Source organism: Bos indicus x Bos taurus, chromosome 3 (assembly GCF_003369695.1).
Source record: "Bos indicus x Bos taurus breed Angus x Brahman F1 hybrid chromosome 3, Bos_hybrid_MaternalHap_v2.0, whole genome shotgun sequence".
Lineage (NCBI taxonomy): Eukaryota > Metazoa > Chordata > Mammalia > Artiodactyla > Bovidae > Bos > Bos indicus x Bos taurus.
The window spans coordinates 55,091,371-55,110,914 of record NC_040078.1 but is presented as its reverse complement, the minus strand read 5'-3'; the positions used below and the strand labels follow the sequence as shown (position 1 = coordinate 55,110,914).

Here is a 19,544-nt window from a genome sequence, read left to right as displayed (position 1 = left end):
AACATATGCAATTTCAGCCTATCATGAAATATCCATCAATATTTATAAAGGTAGGAAAGCCATATAAATTGGAAGAGTTACCATTGTATTCTCTGTGAAACCCAAAAAGAAATCCCAAAAGGACAAATTAGAAAAATATTTAGAGGGTCTATTCGAAGACAGAATATTCTAAGATATATCCTCTCAAGTTTTGAGACATTTCTATTCTTCCAAAATATTCCAAAGGACATGGCATGTTTTACTTTCCTATTTGACCACAGAAATATCTAAACTATGTATAAGGCAGAGTATCAGTCCCTTTAAAGTAATAATAAATATCCCAAATCAGGAACATCTATTATTAAGAACAATACTTAGAAATAAATTCTTTGAAAATAAGAATTACCCAAACTAATACAAACCTAGCATGTTCTAACAATAAGTTAAACATGAAGTCAATAAAAACTATGTACACATCAAATGTAGGTTACATTCACAAAATATCAAAACTAATTAAAGTATTTAAAAGCTAAGTATTTTCTTGATGGCTATTTTGGCCATATAAAACTGAATCTTTTTGCTTTTTCTTTCAAGGAGTAAGATGATCAGCTAAATAATTTATGAGAAATTCTATACTAATTTTCCAAATATCAAGGGGTTAGTATATAAATACCAATGTATTAGTATAATCTCTTTCAGAACAGAGGTTTCTTTTGTTGAATGTAATGTCATTTTACTGAAAACTGGAGACACCATTTGAGTCAAGAATGTGACCCAGTATGAACAAATTCTACAATTCCAATTAAAAGACTCCTAAGTAATTTAAAACCTGGCGAATGAAATGGCAACCCACTCCAATATTCTTTCCTGGAAAATCCCAGGGACAGAAGAGCCTGGCGGGCTACAGTCTACGGGGTTGCAAAAGAGACATGACTTAGTGACTAAACACACAGACGCACAAGTAATTTAAGAACATCTAGATAATCATGCCCTCTCTGTCTCAGAGATTTGGGGAGCTACAGAAGTTAAACAGAGTAGATGACCACAACACTGCATGTGCATATAGCAACAAAGAAAAAAAAAGTCTTTACAGATCGGATGATTTAGAAAAACCGTATCTAGTTTGAGTACTGGTAAGTTTAGCCTGCAGTTACACATGAAAGGCAACTGGTCTTTGCACTTCTCATGTATGACCCACCCTCCTTAAATCAACCACAGCAGCTATAACAGTTATTCACAGGTGACTTAGGCTTCAATAGAAGTCAGATAAAGATTAAGACATGATGAAGAGTGCAAGCTACACCTGGGAAAACTGTCTCTGTGACATGAAGCTGATGCTAATTTCATGATGTGTGGCCAGAATCTTATTGTATTAAAGAGCTACTATTGCACTCTGCAAATTGATGGAATAGCCATTTCGTATCTTTCAGGTAACAAAGTCCACCGTATTTAACAGAATACGTTTTCACATGTTCGTACTCTCTAAATAATGAAATAGAATGAATAATGAAATGAATAATAATGATAATGAAACAGAAATGAATAATGAATTCATTTTTTTTCTTGTTTTAACATCCTGAGTTGTTACAACTAAAAAATCTGAGTTAAAAATATATGTCTTGATATCTTTAGCAAATAATATCATTTACACTTTTACCATAAAGTATTTATAAGGTTTAAACAAGAAGTTTCAAGATCATTTAAAGCAATATTTTGAAAAGAATATTGCTAAACTGAGTTAAATAAAATTTAAAAGCTTTGAGTTATTGCATAGACATGAACATTTGTAAAATGTACAAAATGTTAAGCATAAAATTATATTTATTCATTAGATAGATGCCTCTTCCTCTCTCTACTTTTAAAAAATTATCAAAAATGAAATTGTCCATGTTGGTTTGATTTTCAACTGGGGAGTAGTTAATGACCTGAGACAGAGATTATCAAAAAGATGTGGGGAGGTGAACTCTGATGCAATTTTGACAAATAACAAAATGGGCTGTGCTAAGATACCACACCTTACAAATTTCTGGCTCTCTTCTTTGTTTATACATTCTCCTTTAGAAGATACATTGTCTTCCATGTGTTCCACTATCAACAAAATTTTGGTGACTTTCAAAAATGAATCCCTTCACAATTTGATCCTGACAATCAGGCCTATAATTCTACTTGTCTGTAGACATCTCCTCCTCTATGTCTCAAAGACACTGAAACTTAGCATGAGAAGAAGGAATTTCCTTTGCTCAGCTCTTCCCACAGACCTGTCTCCTTCCCATTTCCATCCCTGATTAAGGCCTCATCACTGCTGAGTGGTCCAGGCTAGAGATCTCAGAATCATACTTGCTTGCCTTCCCACCTTCAAATGCTATATTCTGTGCCCTACAGTTTATACTTCTAAACAACCCCAGCATATGATCTCCACTGCCAGGGGATCGGACTTAAAATCCTCACCTGCAGCTCATTCTTACCTTTATAAAACAAATCCAATACAGAACCAATTACCCTGCCTCATCACACCTCGTCATTGCCTGTTGCAGCTGTTCTCAAAGTACGCTCACTGGTACCTTGATGATCAAATTAATTATTGAGTTTTTTTAATAGAGCTTGAAAAAAACTGATTTTAAGTTTTCCACAAAATTTTCTTTAGCACTTCAAACTGCTACTGGTTATCTCAGTGGTAAAGAACCAGCCTGCCAGCGCAAGAGACATGGATTTGATCCTTGGGTTGAGAAGATCCCTTGGAGAAGGAAATGGCAACCCACTCCAGTGTTCTTGCCTGGAAAATCCCATGGACAGAGGATTCTGGTGGGCTATAGCCCATGGGGTCACAAAAAGAGAGTTGGACATGACTTAGTAACTAAAACAACAACTGGTTATCTGATGGTGAATGCTGCCAATAGTGAAACAAATGAGCATCAGGAAATGAACAATAATGGCAAAAATCAGAAAGACTCAGATGTATTTATTTCAGTAACACTTTGTTACAGGTGAATACACACAGATTTGTGATTTTTATATTGACTTCTAATTATTAAATTTCTGTTAAGAAAATTACCTCTAGCTTCATGATGAAATACAGTATATATTGTCACTAATTCATCAGATGAACACTGTGACTTCATGATACTCTATCACTAAAATATAATAAAAGTTTAAGAACCATTGGCCCCACCTCAATGAAATTTAAATTCTTTATATTTATATATAAAGTCCTTCAGAATCACCCTACTTTTCCATTCTCATTTGTGCCAGTTACTACAACACACTCTTATAAGCCAGTTAAGTATATCTTGATCTTTCATGCCATCTCACCTTAGTACACAAGTTTATCTGAGAAGACTTTTCTTTCTACTTCTCTGACTAATTCCATCTTTTGCCCACTCTGTTGATCTCCTCTGTGTCTCCACAGCAGTTTGTAATTTACCACAGATAATTATGATGTGTGCAACAACTATTTATGTATAAATACACTAATTTTAAAATTTATTGGTTCCTGCCAGTGATATTATTCTTCCCTCACCCTTTCATACTTCCTATTCATTTTATTCAACAATTATTTTCTGATTGTCTGCCATGCACAAGACCCTATTCTGGGAACTGATGATTCAGAAGAGATCAAAACATTTAAAAATTCCTACCTCCTTGCAGGTTAGAAGTAAAAATATATAGATCCTGATATTTGTTATACAGGAAAACACAGGACAGAAGGGTTTTCCTGGTAGTTCAGTAGTTAAAAATCTGCCTTGCAATGCAGGGGACATGGGTTCGATCCCAGGTCCGGGAAGATCCCACATGCCTCAGAGCAACTAAGCCTGTGTGCCACAACTACTGAGTCTGCATTCTACAGCCTTGTCCTGCAACAAAAGAAGCCACTGCAATGAGAAGTCCGAAGACCGAAATGAAGAGTAGCCCTGACTCCCCGTAACTAGAGAAAGCCTGAGTGCAGCAACAAAGACCCATCACAGCCAAAAAAAATAAAACAAAACAACAGGAAAAGGACAAAGAAAATGCACAGAGGTTTAAATCTTAAATGTGTGGTCATAAAATCTGAAAACTGAATAAATACCCCAGGGAGGTGACACTGAGTCGTTTGGATATCTGAGGGAAAACTGTTTCCAAGTATAGGAAGGCAAAGTGCAAAGACCCAAAGATTGAAGCACAGTTATAACCCTATAGGTGATATAAGTTTGGATCACCCCAGAAGACACCATGGTATCTGTGACATGGCCTGGGTGTGTGTGTGTGTGTGTACACTCAGTCACTTCAGTCATGTCCAACTCTTTGTGACCCTATAGATCATAGCCCACCAGGCTCCTTTGTCCACAAGATTCGCCCTCCTCCAGAGGATCTTCCTGACCCAGGAATTGAACCCACGTTTCCTGCATTGCAGGCAGATTCTTTACCATTGAGCCACTGGGGAAGCCTGAGATGTAGTAGTAATGGTGAAATCCATTGCAGCAATACCTTACTGTCACAGCAATTTCTTTCCTGTTCATCTGGCATTTCAGCATTTCCCTTAGTAGGGACAGGCCAGTTCAGGAATAAGTAAATTCCCTATGTCTTATATACAAAGTAATAGTTGGATTATTGGGAAAAAAAAAAAAAAAGCTAAGAATGAAGGCAAAAGTACTACTTCTCTGGTTTCCTAGTTGTATACTGTGATCTAAAACCTTGTCTCCTAAGTTTGTACTGCTTGTCCTTCAACCTGTTCATAAATCCACTCAAACATCATTCATTCAAGTCCCGTTTTTAAGTGCTCACAGACATCTACCCATTACAAAGACTATTCTAAAGCTGTTCTGGGATTCTTTCCAGATACTCCACATGTGTGCAAACACATTTAGATTTGTGACTCTACGTAATAATTGGTACCTATTTTAAAATGCTTATTTCCAGTATATACAAGCCATTCATAAACCTCATCACTGATGCAGAGTGTGTCATATTTGATGCAAAGGTCGGCAATTACTTGGAGTTCCTCTTTGGTATACACCTACACATATGAAAGGAAACAAAAGAGCAGAGCCAATTATTCAACGTGTGAGAGAATGATGGATCAGAAGATGCATAAAGAGTTCAAAGACTCACCTTGCCAAGGGGGTTATGCGGAGTATTTAGTATTATAGCTTTGGTTTTGGAATTAAATTTGCTTGCCAGTTCTTGAGGATCTAAGGTCCAGTCAGAACTAGAGCATTTTTTCCCATCAACAGGTTTCTAAGCATGAAGAATGAAGATGTGATTTAATCAGTTAATTCATGTTTGCTGTATTATAAATAAATAACCTAATAAGGAAAAAAAAGTAGAGAAAGGCATGGCAAAGGTAACTTAATAGATAACTAACAAAGAAAAGAAACAAAAATAACTAAGATTTACTTCTGCCTTAAGAGCCCAACAGGACTTGAGTCCCATGCTCATACCTGTTAAATGGAAACATGAATTCTGTCAACATTAACAGCTGTAAAAGTGCCTAAATTCCTTCAGAGGAGCCAGCTATATGGTTACGGTTAACACGTCTGATTATGGTTAACACGTCTGATTCTATAAGGCTAATAGAAGATTCTGTGATTCACCCTAGTGTGTTACTTATTTTAATAAGATTTTTTAAAAAGACAATTAAACTATACTGTATTCCTAAAGATAAAAGTAGAGTAAAAAAACCAAAACACTTCATTCAGAATTGAGTAAGTATTTATTGAATACCCAGCACACACCCTAGGATTCCCAGGGGGTTCAATGGTAAAGAATCAGCCTGCCAAGCAGCAAACCCGAATTCAATCCCTGAGTCAGGAAAATCCCCTGGAGGAGGAAATGGCAACCCACTCCACTATTCTTGCCTGAAAAATCCCATGGAGAGGAGCCTGGAGGGCTACCATCCGTGGGGTCACAGAGTCAGCCATGACTTAATGATTACCAGCACATACCCTGCACTGTTAGTTACTGGGGACTAGAGCTATAAAAGTGAGTCAGAAATGGTCTCTGACCTGGTGGTGCTCAGTCAGTAGGGGAGATACATAACCACAAAAAATACTATTACATACAAGGTAGAAGCTGTTAGATACATGGCAAACATATGATGAAGTAATAAAAATCCCCCCTTAAATAGCTGTTACCTTCAGTCATGGTAGAGATATACAGTAAATCCCAAAATGTAATCAAAGTAGAAACTTTATTGACAACAAAGTAATAGGCATTTTCAAAACTTTTTAAAAAACGTAAATCATAGGGGCAGACTTACACATCTCAGGGGAACAAAAACAGGTGTTGCTCCAGCCATTCTCACCATGGACTCATAGCAGTCAAAGAAAGGCACTATCACTATGACCTGGAATCAAACCAAATAACGAATCAATCAATAATTAATCCATTTAACAAATACGGAGAAGGCAATGGCACCCCATTCTAGTACTCTTGCCTGGAAAATCCCATGGACGGAGGAGCCTGGTAGGCTCCAGTCCAGGGGGTCGCTAAGAGTCGGGCACGACTGAGTGACTTCAGTTTCACTTTTCACTTTCATGCATTGGAGAAGGAAATGGCAGCCCACTCCAGTGTTTTTGCCTGGAGAATCCCAGGGACGGGGGAGCCTGGTGGGCTGCCGTCTATGGGGTCGCACAGAGTCGGACACGACTGAAGCGACTTAGCAGCAGCAGCAGCAGTGTACGTACTATGTGTGAAGCACTATACAACATGCTGAGATGCAGCAGTGTACTTTGTCTTCACACACCTGAGTGAAAAAGACCTTGGGAACAAACTTGTCAGGAGCCTTAATTGGACCCCTTGATTTCCTAGGGAGCTCTGTGGATAGGCTTGCAGTGGTACCCTTCAAATCGTATGCAAAATTTTCTACATGCATAGGTTTATTTTTCTGGGAAAAGGGTCCATAGCTCTCATTACATTCTCAAAGGGATGATCTAGCCAAAAACAGTGAGTTTAAATTTCAAATTAGAAAATAAACAATCAGCAGCACAGCAAGACCAGAAGGAAAGAGAGCACTGCAGGGATTCTCTCTGTTATGGTGTAGTAATTTCTAAGTATCGTCCTGAGAGAAGAACAGGGAAGCCTGGCGTGCAACAGTACATGGGGTCACAAAGAGCTGGACATGATTGCGCGACTGAACAACAACAACAAAGACATTTCTTTTTCAAAAACATCACCAAACAGAGAGAGAATGCAAGAAGACAGGATGCTACCGTTAATGTCTGATACCCACAATTTTCCTCCAGGTGACTTATATCTGGATTCTTTTTCCTAGCTCCTTTGCTCCTACAAGGTCCTGTAGGCTACTACAGGCTCTCTCAATCTACTCATGGCCTGTCTCTCAGGTCAGTGGGCCAGACTAACCTGTCCAGTTGGTATCTCTTCTGCAATATGCCAGTCTGGACCTAGTATCCCTGACTTTTTGCTTTTCTATAATGAGTTTAAACACGTGATTTATATTCATCGTCGACATTCAGTTTTTCTATCTTTTTTTACACGCAGCAATACTTCACAAACATTTAATATTATTTAGTTTTAATGCATTGTTTTAATGGCTATTTGAGAGTCTACTGAATTCTAGGATAATTTTATTATAGTTTGTATAAATAACAGTACAGTGAATTAGTGACTGCACAGTTTCTCCATTTTAGTGCTTGTTATTGCTAGACTAAAGAGTATAAACACCTTTTATGGTACTCTTTCTCTCTCTATATATATATATTCAAACTGCTTTTGAAAAATCTGCCAACAATGTATAATTTTACAAGTGTACACTTAAATTGAAGAAAGTAGGGAAAACTACTAGATCACTCAGGTTCTGACCTAAATCAAATCCCTTACGATTATACAGTGGAAGTGAGAAAGAGATTTAAGGGACTAGATCTGATAGACAGAGTGCCTGATGAACTATGGATGAAGGTCCGTGACATTGTACAGGAGACAGAGATCAACACTATCCCAAGAAAAAGAAATGCAAAAAAGCAAAATGGTTGTCTGAGGAGGTCTTACAAATAGCTGTGAAAAGAAGATGCGAAAAGCAAAGGAGAAAAGGAAAGATACACCCAATTGAATGCAGAGTTCCAAAGAATAGCAAGGAGAGATAAGAAAGCCTTCCTCAGTGATTAATGCAAAGAAATAGAGGAAAACAATAGAATGGGAAAGACTAGAGATCCCTTCAAGAAAATTATAGATACCAAGGGAACATTTCATGCAAAGATGGGCTCAATAAAGGACAGAAATGGGATGGACCTAACAGAAGCAGAAGATATTAAGAAGAGGTGGCAAGAATATACAGAAGAACTGCACAAAAAAGATCTTCAAAACCCAGATAATCACGATGGTGTGATCACTGACCTAGAGCCAGACATCCTGGAATGTGAAGTCAAGTGGGCCTTAGAAAGCATCACTACGAACAAAGCTAGTGGAGGTGATGGAATTCAAGTTGAGCTATTTCAAATCCTAAAAGAGGATGCTGTGAAAGTGCTGCACTCAATATGTCAGCAAATTTGGAAAACTCAGCAGTGGCCACAGGACTGGAAAAGGTCAGTTTTCATTCCAATCCCAAAGAAAGCCAATGCCAAAGAATGCTCAAACTACCGCACAATTGCACTCATCTCACATGCTAGTAAAGTAATACTCAAAATTCTCCAAGCCAGGCCTCAACAGTGCATAAACTGTGAACTTTCAGATGTTCAAGCTGGATTTAGAAAAGGCAGAGGAATCAGAGATCAAATTAACAACATCCATTGGAGATCATCAAGAAAGCAAAAAAGAGTTCCAGAAAAACATCTACTTCTGCTTTATTGACTATGCCAAAGCCTTTGACTGTGTGGATCACAAAAAACTGGAAAATTCTGAAAGAGATGGGAATACCGGACCACCTGACCTGCCTCCTGAGAAATCTGTATGCAGGTTTAGAAAGCAACAGTTAGAACTGGACATGGAATGACAAACTGGTTCCAAATAGGAAAAGGAGTACGTCAAGGCTGTATATTGTCACCCTGCTTATTTAACTTCTATGCAGAGTACATCATGAGAAACGATGGGCTGGATAAAGCACAAGCTGGAATCAAGATTTCTGGGAGAAATATCAATAACTTCAGATATGCAGATGATAACACCCTTATGGCAGAAAATGAAGAAGAACTAAAGAGCCTCTTGATGGAAAGAGGAGCATGAAAGAGTTGGCTTAAAGTTCAGCATTCAGAAAACTAAGATCATGAAATCCAGTACCTTCACTTCATGGCAAACAGATGTGGAAACAGTGACAGACTTTATTTTTCTGGGCTCCAAAATCACTGCAGATGGTGACTGTAGCCATGAAATTAAAAGATGTTTACTCCTTGGAAGGAAAGTTATAACCAACCTAGACAGCATATTAAAAAGCAGAGACATTACTTTGCCAACAAAGGTCTATCTAGTCAAGGCTATGGTTTTTCCAGTAGTCATGTATGGATGTGAGAGTTCTACTATAAAGAAAGCTGAGTTCCAAAAAATTGATGCTTTTGAACTGTGGTGTTGGAGAAGACTCTTGAGAGTCCCTTGGACTACAAGGAGATACAACCAATTCATCCTAAAGGAAATCAGTCTTGAATATTCTTTGGAAGGACTGATGCTGACACTGAAACTCAAATACTTTGGCCACCCAATGCAAAGAGGTGACTATTTGAAAAGACCATGATGCTGGGAAAGACTGAAGGTGGGAGAAGGGGATGACAGAGGATGAGATGGCTGGCTGGCATCACCGACTCACTGGACATGAGTGTGAGTAAACTCTGGGAGTTGGTAACGGACAGGGAGGCCTGGGTGCTGCCATCGATGGGGTCACAAAGACTCGGACACGACTGAGCGACTGAACTGAACTGAACACTAAACTGCCTTTAAGTTTGTGTTGGTTAAATTCATGGCACCTAATTATCATCCTAGATTTCTACTTTTTACTATTTATATTTCCGGTTCAAGGCTTGTCTCACTGAGTTACAGGAGGCCCTTACATTCTAAAGTTCCTTTCTTTGTACTGGCCATCTAATTCACACTGAATATTTTCTACACAACGTGCTATGTTAGGCTTTGGGTATTGCAGAGGACAAGACATGAGCCAGGAATGGATGTTTTCCTGAAGTTCATTAGACTGTGAAATTCTTAGGGACTAAGATGACCCATCTTTGCAGCCCTGATGAGACACATCATGCCTGGTATGAAGTGAGAGCTCCACGAAGGAAAGGAAACGGGGGAGGCAGCGAGGTGGAACTGAGAATATACCTGACACTCTTCCCTGAAATTTCCTTATTTTTACAATGGAAATGATTCCCCTCTCTTTTTGACGAATATTTACCGAGCACTCGCTATTTCAACTGCTGGCTCTATAACAATAAACTAATTTTTCTGGAACTTAAATTCTACAGAGAGAGACATAATAAATAAGAAACAAGGAAGTAAATTAGATAATTTCAGATAGTAATAAATATTATAAGGAAAATAATAGGCCTATATGATGCAAAGTGATGTGTGTGGTTTCAAAATATTAGATAAGTTGATCGGTGAAGAAGAATAGAGAAAAGATGGCAAAAGGCTGAGCCTTGGGACACACCAACAGAGTGCAGAGAAGGAGGAAGCAGCAAAGGAGTAACACGATCAAAGCCTGAGCTGAAACTTTCAGTTACAGGAATAAAGGAAATTACATATATGAAAGTATGACTATACTTCCTTACCATGATTCCTTAAGTAACTTATTGTTTGGCAGAGCAGAGGGAATAGAGATCTAATAGAAAAGGTAACACAAAGTCACAGAGGTATCTTTCATAAAGGAGGTACAGATAAAGTGCTGGGGGGGTGGTGGTTCAGGACCTCCCTGGTGGCTCACTGATTAAGAATCTGCCTGCCAATGCAAGGGGACACAGGTTTGATCCCTGGTCCGAGAAGATCCCACGTGCCCTGGAGCAGTGAAGCTCCTGCGCCACAACTACTGAAGCGCCCTCTCTACAATAAGAGAAGCCATTGCAATGAGAAGCCCACACACAGCAACGAAGACTAGCCCCTGCTCACCATAGCTAAAGAAAGCCTGCACTGAGCAATGAAGACCCAGTGCAGCCACAAAATTAAAAAAAAAAAAAAAAAAGTGCTGGCAGAGTTCAAAGAAGGGAATTAACAATACAGATCATGGCAAATATTCATTCCTCAGACTGGGCTTACCCAACACCTCTCTGGAGCTTTCTGGACCTATATTAGCAGAGTTCATCACTTCTTCCTCTTGTCACCATGGTAACTTACACATTCCCCACCACTGCCTATCACACTGCATCCTTCTGTATCTGTTTACAAGTTCATCTCCTTCACTAAACAGGGAACCTCTTCCACATAGAAACAGTCTTTTAAAAAAATCTCTCCCACATCGTCTAGCATATCCTCAGTAAATTTTGAATAAATGGAAGAGGTGAGTAAATATGAAAGCAAGGGTCCTGGAATGATAATGGGGAAGCAGGAGCAGAGCTACTGAGGTCAGTGCTGAAGTGGGTTTTATATCACTTCACTAAATTAAAAAGTCACTCAGTTGTCTTGTTATGCATCCCTCACATGGTGCTGCTAACAATACAGGGCACAAAAAGACAGTGACCAAATACTTGTTGATTGAGTTCATCTTCCCATACTACTGCTAGCCTCTTTTACCTGCCCTTATGTAAACAGGCTGTAAACAGAATAAACAACACGCAACAAAAGTGAATAAATCTCACAGACAAAATGATAAATGAGAGAAGTCAGACTCAAGAGTATATACTGTATATTCTATTACATCAGGTTAAAGAGCTAGTAAAATGAATCTCTGACAGAATACAGAAGACTGTTACCTCTGGAAGAATACAGACTAGGAAGGGGCAAGAGGGAGCCTTCCAGGTTGCTGGAAATGTACTCTATCTTCATCTGGTTTGTGGTCACAGGGAGACAAACATACACACACAAGTAAACATTTACTAAGTTGTACTTAACAGTTTTTTGTGAACTTGACTGCATATGTACTATATTTGAAAAATACTTAAAATAAGCATGAAAAAAGTGAAAATATAAAGGCAGCACGATAATGTTAATATACTTACTTCATCCCCCTCATCAATCAATCCTTGAATGGCATTAAAAAGAGATCCATATGCTCCTACTGTCACAAGGATTTCTTCATTTGGATTGATTTTATTGTGATAAAACTTTTCATATAGGCAGGACAGAGCTTTCACAAGTGATGGATGACCCTGTTGAGTGAAAAGGAAGAACAAAACCTTGAATTTAATTATGAGACCTACTTCTTTGAGATAGTTTGGCTCTGAAATGTTAAAAATTTTTTAACATTTAGGTTTTACAATTCTCTAACGTGTATTTTTATGGCAACAAATTAAAAACAAAAAAATCGTTCCCCTTATTTTCAGAAGGTTCCTGAATGAATGGTCATGATGATTTGCTAATGATTAAAAACTTCCCTATTAAATGACTGATTTTTGAATACAAAATTTCAAGGTATTAGCTTTGTTATCTGATATCTTGATATTTGCTTTTTTCTGCCCAGCGTCTGCATCCTCTTTTTGCTTTCAGTAACCACCTTGATTTTCAGTCATTTGCAGAAAATATTAGTAAGTGTCCAAGTGCAGGTCTTGTGACTTTGTTAGGAAAGCACCAGGCTCTGGAGTAATAAACTGGGTCAGGATGCAGGAGAAGAGGGAGATTGCTTAGCTATATCTTGGGTTACTGAGGTAAAAGAGTACGGCTCCCTCTAAGTTGTCCATCCCAGTTCATATGAAGAGAAGGCGGAATTTTTTTGTTAAGGATGTATTTACTTGTCGTCTTTTTATTTCTTTTGTAACAGTGGCATGTATGTCCCAGAGCCTCACCTGGTTAAAATCAATAAAAGTGAAGCCAGAGCACATTTTTCATATTTGGAAATTAGGAAGTAGTATAGTATTAGAGAAGCTGGTTGTAATTAGTAATAGAAGGTCAAAAAAAATACACAAATTGTTGAAAGAGCAGCAAGAGACAGATGTCACCCCTCCCAGAAATCCAAAATTCTCTTTGAATTCATTTTAATAACAGGTTTAACAAATTCTAGCAAAGGGTGATATGAAAGCAACTATAAACACTATACATCTGCCCTTACAGTAATAAGGATTTGTGCTTAAATTTTTAAATTACAAAGTGACTCATGATTCATATAAGTAAAATTAGGCAAAAGATACATAAAGAAAAATTATCTTTCCTCAAAATCTCTTACCTCCCATGCCCTGAGGTGACCAACATCCACAGCCTGCTGACACCGCAACCCCATCCCCACTGCTACACCGATATAAACACACACACACATATATATACACTCATATATATTCACAAAAGCTGGAAAATATATGAACGATGGGTATAGGGATGTTCCAATAAAACCTTACTTACAAAGTCAGGGATTGGTTGGACTTGGCCCATGGACTATAGCTTGCCACTCCTTGCCATGGATCAATTTAGGGAGAACTGACACCTTAACCATACTTAGTCTTCCAATCTATGAACATCATATATCACTCCATTTATTTAGGTATCATTTAATATCTCTCAGCAAAGTGATGTAGTTTTCAGTGAACAAACGTTGTATATATCTTTAAAAAATCACTTCTAAATTTCAGTGTGTTTAGATATTATTGTAAATGGCATTTTAAATAATTTTACTTTTTAACTTCACTTTTAGTACGACAGAAATACAACTGATTTTTGTACATTGGCCTTGTGTCCCGAAGCTTTGCTCAATTCACTTAGTAAGTTGTGGTACTGGGAACTCTCTGGCTCTAGTAGGCATTGTAGCAAGAAGGATGAAGTTGGGCTGAGGCAGAGAGAAAGTAACTAGTTGGAAATAAATGATATTAATGAAGAGACCAGTGATGAGGCTGCATAAGTATGAAAGGAGAGAAAACATATCTCAAGTGAATACTCTCCTTCCTTTGTTGCCATGGGAACCCCATCTTGGAATAGTAGTAAAGGAGGGGCCGAGACAGGACTGTGGAGAAGCTGGAATTAGGGGACAGCTTATCCTCAGATATAAGGGCAAGGGTGGGGGTTCCTTTGCCCATCAGGTTAGGATAGTTGGTTCTAGAAAGCCAATTACAGAGAAGTGACAGAAGTATATTCACACACAATACAATACAAAATACACACTCACACCACACACGGTGCTCATATACTTACAAAGCCCCGTGTGTACTGATTCAGATTATCAATTGCTGCAATCTTGGATAATTCTTCCTTTACATATACAGGAGGGGATATATCTGGAAGGCCTTGGCCAAGATTCACAACAGAAGGGTCTGCAGCCAGTTTGGTAAATTCAATCCTAAGATAAAAAAGACTAGTGTTAGTAAGAACTATGATTACAAAGTTAGCCTTTTATACCTCATAGTCTTATAAAACTGAAAAATAAGATTTAGTCTTATAGATCAAAATAAAATTAATGAGTTCAAGACAATTTTACCATCTACAAAATGACTTTGTCTAGAAAAATGAAGGTTGAACCAATAAACTTAATGTTTCTTACAAATCTCAGTTCCATGATGCCCATATTTTAATCACATTTTTTTTTCCTCAACCATCTGCTGCTGCTGCTGCTGCTGCTAAGTCGCTTCAGTCGTGTCTGACTCTGTGCGACCCCATAGATGGCAGCCCACTAGGCTCCTCTGTCCCTGGGATTCTCCAGGCAAGAATATTGGAGTGGGCTGCCATTTCCTTTTCCAATGCATGAAAGTGAAAAGTGAAAGTGAAATTGCTCAGTCATGCCCAACTCTTAGCGACCCCATGGACTGCAGCCTACCAGGCTCCTCCGTCCATGGGATTTTCCAGGCAAGAGTACTGGACTGGGTTGCCGTTGCTTTCTCCGGCTAAGTTCTCTCATTAGAGAGTAAAGCTAAGAGGAAAAGTTCATGCATTAAGAAGGTAAGTTTCACAAGGTCATCACCCAATTTGTCCCTTTCTCTGTCCATTTCCAGTGCCTAGCACAGGGACTGGCACATTGGCTAAGAGAATAAATAAGTGTATGAATCATTACTTCCATTTCCAATGAATGGATGCAAGAAAACTTTACCCAATTATTATTGTTCACTGTAAGGTACTCACCATATATTGCTATCAAGGCCTTCAATTCGTTTTGCATTTTTGAATCTCAAAGACATTTTCTGAAATATATAAAATTGAAGGGGTTTTAGAATTTTTTTCATCAAACAATAATGCCAGAAAATCATGGGCAACTATTTCTCTTCACTACTGGCACCATAGAAAAAGCAGTACCATAGAGAAAAATGTTAGATGCCATTAAAAAATCCCCAAGAGGAATTCATCTCCCATCTACTGTTCTAAATAAATCAATTTAAAGGCCTGAAATGTACTGAAGAGAAAAATGATGGTACTAAAAAGAAGTCAGTTAAAACAATATCTTGAGTCATGCTCTGAAGATCATTTTAGGTCAGGGGTATCAACACTTTCTCAAGTAAGTTCCTTATATGACATACAGGAAGCACCAAAACAGATGGTTTCAAGACTACTCAATAAGGATTTCTAAATAATAGTAATAATAGATAACATTATTGAGTGTGTACCAGGCACTATTCTAAGGGTCTTAAGTAATTAACTCCGTTAATATTTACAACAACCCCACGTTATGGTTCTATCACTAGCCGTAATTTACACATGAGGAACGTGAGGTACAGAGAGGATAAGATCAGGTAACTTTACATCTGCCCAAGTTCATGAAAGCAAGTAGCATTTAAACCTAAACAGATTCAACTCAAGATCTGAACCCAGGTAGTCTGACTTCAGAACACATACTCAGCACTGTTTCCGCACACTGCCTTTTGCAGAAGACATTCTAAAAGAGACTACTAGAATGTTGCCTTTAAAAAAAAAAAAGTATATCAGACATTTAGGTCAGGTCTACTCACATTAAGCAAGCTTGACATATTAAAAGCTAAAATTACAGCAAAGCATTCAATTTTTTAGTTCTTTAAGATTCTAAAAGGAAGTTTACATTATCTCTCAGAAGCATGGAGCTATCTTTGATTTCATTGTTAATAAGCTGCTGAAATAAAAAATGATTGGCAGCATTTTTGCAAAGATTTTCTTAATAGAATAGTAAAGTAATTTGAATTCAATCTAGAAGGAAGATAGTGATAAGTTATTAAATAGACCATTGTTCTCATTCTATTCCAATAATGGAACCAAGAAATATACCTTTTTGTTTTTCTCACATATTTTTTTTTAATCTTTGAAACTCCACTGAAGTAAATCACATGCAGATTCTCCAGAGGCTAATGTGCCTTCCACAACGGCATTATGATTAAGTGCCCACCTGAACATGATGCTATTTTAGAGACTACAATTATAAAACTAAAAACGCCCAGAAAGATAAATAGAAAAAGACTAACTTTGCCGTGCTGCGTGGCAGGTGGGATCTTAGTTCCCCAGCCAGGGTTTGAATCTTCACCCTGCATTGGGAAGGCAGAGTCTTAACCACTGGACTGCCAGGAAAGTCCCAGAAAAAGATATCTCAACAACTGTCTTTTTCCATCTCTAAGAAAAAAAAAAATTTTAGTATTTATTTATTTAGCCTGCACCAGGTCTTCCATCTTCTTTGCGATACTGGGGATGTTTAGGTGTAGCACATGAACTTTTAGTTGCAGGATGTGGGATCTAGTTCCCTAACCAGGGATCGAACCCAGGCCTGGTGCATTGGAAGTGTCTTAGCCACGGGACCACCAAGGAGATCCCTCTAAGAAATTTTTAAATCTTAATGATTTATTCAGCATGTGCCTACAAAGTAAAGATTCATACATAGAAGTAAGCAGAGTCTATAGTAGATAATTTAGACTAAAAAGTCCAATTTTACCTAAATTATCTAGATAAAGTCAAAATGCATTTCAGATTTAATTTTCTTTAAAATTTGTGTCTAGAACATTCTGATCTATCAAATATTCTATAGTCTTCTCTCACAAGGTTCATATGTGATCCTTCCTCCACACAACTGAGCTTTCTATACAAATGTTTCTCAGTCCTTTTTTTTCTTCTGGTCACCACTTTCCAATCACAGAGACTTTTTAGACATTTTTTCTAAACATGCCTCCCCATTTCTCTCATTAAATGTAAAGGAATAATATTTTGTCAGACAGAGTTGAGCTTTGGATGATCAGAAAACACTGCAATAACCAAGATTGCTTTCACCTGCCAATCAGCATTTTCTCCCCCTTGGGGGCAATAATGCCCCTGTTAATAAGGCATGCTCTTCATTCAATCTAATCCCTGGTTTCCACAACCTTGTCCCTTCACTCCACTAATTCCTATTCCACCTGCCACCTTCAGTTCTCAAGTTAGACTCCGTTTCCTCCAGAGACCTTCTCTGATTCCCCAAGTCAAGGTCAGATGCTCCTCTGTGCTCCCATGACACGGAGTATCCAGCATTTACTACAAAGCATGGTCTTTTTTATCTGTTTGCATTTCTGATTTTCGTCCCTTAGACTGTTAAGTCCTCATGAGGACTACTTATAGCTTGTTTGCACTGATGTGTGTATTAATTGGATTTTTCTATACGGACAGAACCAATAGGATGCACATATATACAGTGATTTATTTTAAAGAATTGGCTCTCAAGATTGTGGGAGCCAGCAAGTTCAAGCCCTGCAGAGCTCCAGCCAAGGAAGAGCTGGTGTTGCAGCTGAAGTCCAAAAACAGAGACAGAATTCCCCCTTCTTTGGGGATCCTCAGTCTTTTTCTCTACAAGTATCTCTTGACTTCCTACTTTTGCATTCCAGTCCCCTATAATGAAAAGGACATCTTTTTTGGGTTAGTTCTAGAAGGTTTTGTAGGTCTTCATAGAACCATTCAACTTCAGCTTCTTCAGCATTACTGGTTGGGGCATAAGCTTGGATTACTCTGATATTGAATGGTTTGCCTTGAAAACAAAGAGAGATCATTCTATCATTTTTGAGATTACATCCAAGTACTGCATTTTGGACTCTCTTGTTGACTATGATGGCTAGCCCACTTCTTCTAAGGGATTCTTGCCCACAGTGGTAGATATAATGGTCCTCTGAGTTAAATTCACCATTCCAGTCCATTTTAGTTCACTGAATCCTAAAATGTTGATGTTCACTCTTGCCATCTCCTGTTTGACCACTTCAATTTGCCTTGATTCATGGACCTAACATTCCAGGTTCTTATGCAGTATTGCTCTTTACAGCATCAGACTTTACTGCCATTAACAGTCACATCCACAACTGGGTGCTGTTTTTGCTTTGATTCCATCTTTTCATTCTTTCTAGAGTTATTTCTCCACTAATTGCCAGGAGCATATTGGGCACCTACCGATCTGGGGAGTTCGTCTTTCAGTGTCCTGTCTTTTTGCCTTTTCATACTGTTCATGGGGTTCTCAAGGCAAGAATACTGAATTGGTTTGCCATTCCTTTCTCTAGTGGACCACGTTTTGTCAGAACTGTCCACCATGACCCATCTGTCTTGGGTGGCCCTACATGGCATGGCTCATAGTTTCATTGAGTTAGCCAAGGCTGTGGTCCATGTGATCAGACTGGTATTGTGGTTTTCATTCTGTCTGCCCTGTGATGGAGAAGGTAAGAGACCTATGGAAGCTTCCTGATGGGAGAGACTGACTGAGGGGGAAACTGGCTCTTTTTTTGATGCGCTGGGCCATGCTCAGCAAATCTTTAATCCAATTTTCTATTGATGGGTGGGGATGTGTTCCCTCCCTGTTATTTGACCTCAGGCCAAACTATGGTGGGGGTAATGAAGATAATGGCGACCTTCAAAAGGTCCCATACATGCACTGCTACACTCAGTGCCCCCAACCCTGTAGCAGGCCACCACCGACCCATGCCTCCACCCGAGATTCTTGGACACTCACAGGCAAGTCTGGGTTAGTCTCTTGTGGGGTCACTGCTCCTTTCTCCTGGGTCCTGGTGCACACAAATTTCTGTGTGTTCCCTCCAAGAGTCTGTTGCCCCAGTCCTGTGTAAGTTCTGGCAGCTCTATGGTGGGGTTAATGGCCACTTCCTCCAAGAGGGCTTATGCCACACCCAGGTCTACTGCACCCAGGCCCCTGCCCCTGCAGCAGTCCACTGCTGACCCGTACCTCCTCAGGAGACACTCAAATACTGTTCTGTCTCAGTCTCTGTGGGGTCTCTGTGTCCTGGTGCGCACAAGGTATATTTGAGCCCGCTGAGCATCTTTGGGGGGTGTTAGGGTGGGCCCTAATCCAACACCAATGGTATCCAAAAGAAAAGGGTAAATGTGGAGACAGAGTGGCACACAGGAAGAATGGAGCCTGAAGGTGAAGGTAGAGGTCAGGGTGATGCTCCTGTGAGTCAAGAAACACCAAAGACTGTCAGCAAATCACCAGAAGCTGGGAGACAAGTACGGAACAGATTCTTCCTCAGAGCCCTCAGAAGAAACCAACCTTGCCAACACCTTTATCCTGGACTTCTAGTGTCCTTAACTGTTCGGTAATACATTTTTGTTGTTTAAGCTACTTAGTTTGTGCTACTTTGTTAAGGTAGCCTGAGGAAACAATTATAGCAGGG

General features: G+C 38.9%; 1 protein-coding gene across 5 annotated transcripts in view; it reads right to left on the bottom strand.

Moving 5' to 3' along the window:
• Positions 1–19,544, bottom strand: part of KYAT3 (kynurenine aminotransferase 3) — a 60,638-nt gene that overhangs the window by 20,700 nt on the left and 20,394 nt on the right. For 4 of the 5 annotated variants that reach the window (XM_027536630.1, XM_027536629.1, XM_027536634.1 and 1 more), the window contains 6 exons: positions 15,079–15,137; positions 14,158–14,302; positions 12,042–12,191; positions 6,212–6,298; positions 5,065–5,190; positions 4,849–4,969 (listed from right to left, as the gene is read on the bottom strand). In XM_027536630.1, coding sequence (XP_027392431.1) covers positions 4,849–4,969; positions 5,065–5,190; positions 6,212–6,298; positions 12,042–12,191; positions 14,158–14,302; positions 15,079–15,134 — 685 coding nt within the window. In that variant the 5' untranslated portion in view covers positions 15,135–15,137. Of the gene's footprint in view, positions 1–4,848; positions 4,970–5,064; positions 5,191–6,211; positions 6,299–12,041; positions 12,192–14,157; positions 14,303–15,078; positions 15,138–16,382; positions 16,402–19,544 lie in introns of those variants that run through there. The other variant, XM_027536633.1, reaches the window with a different exon arrangement.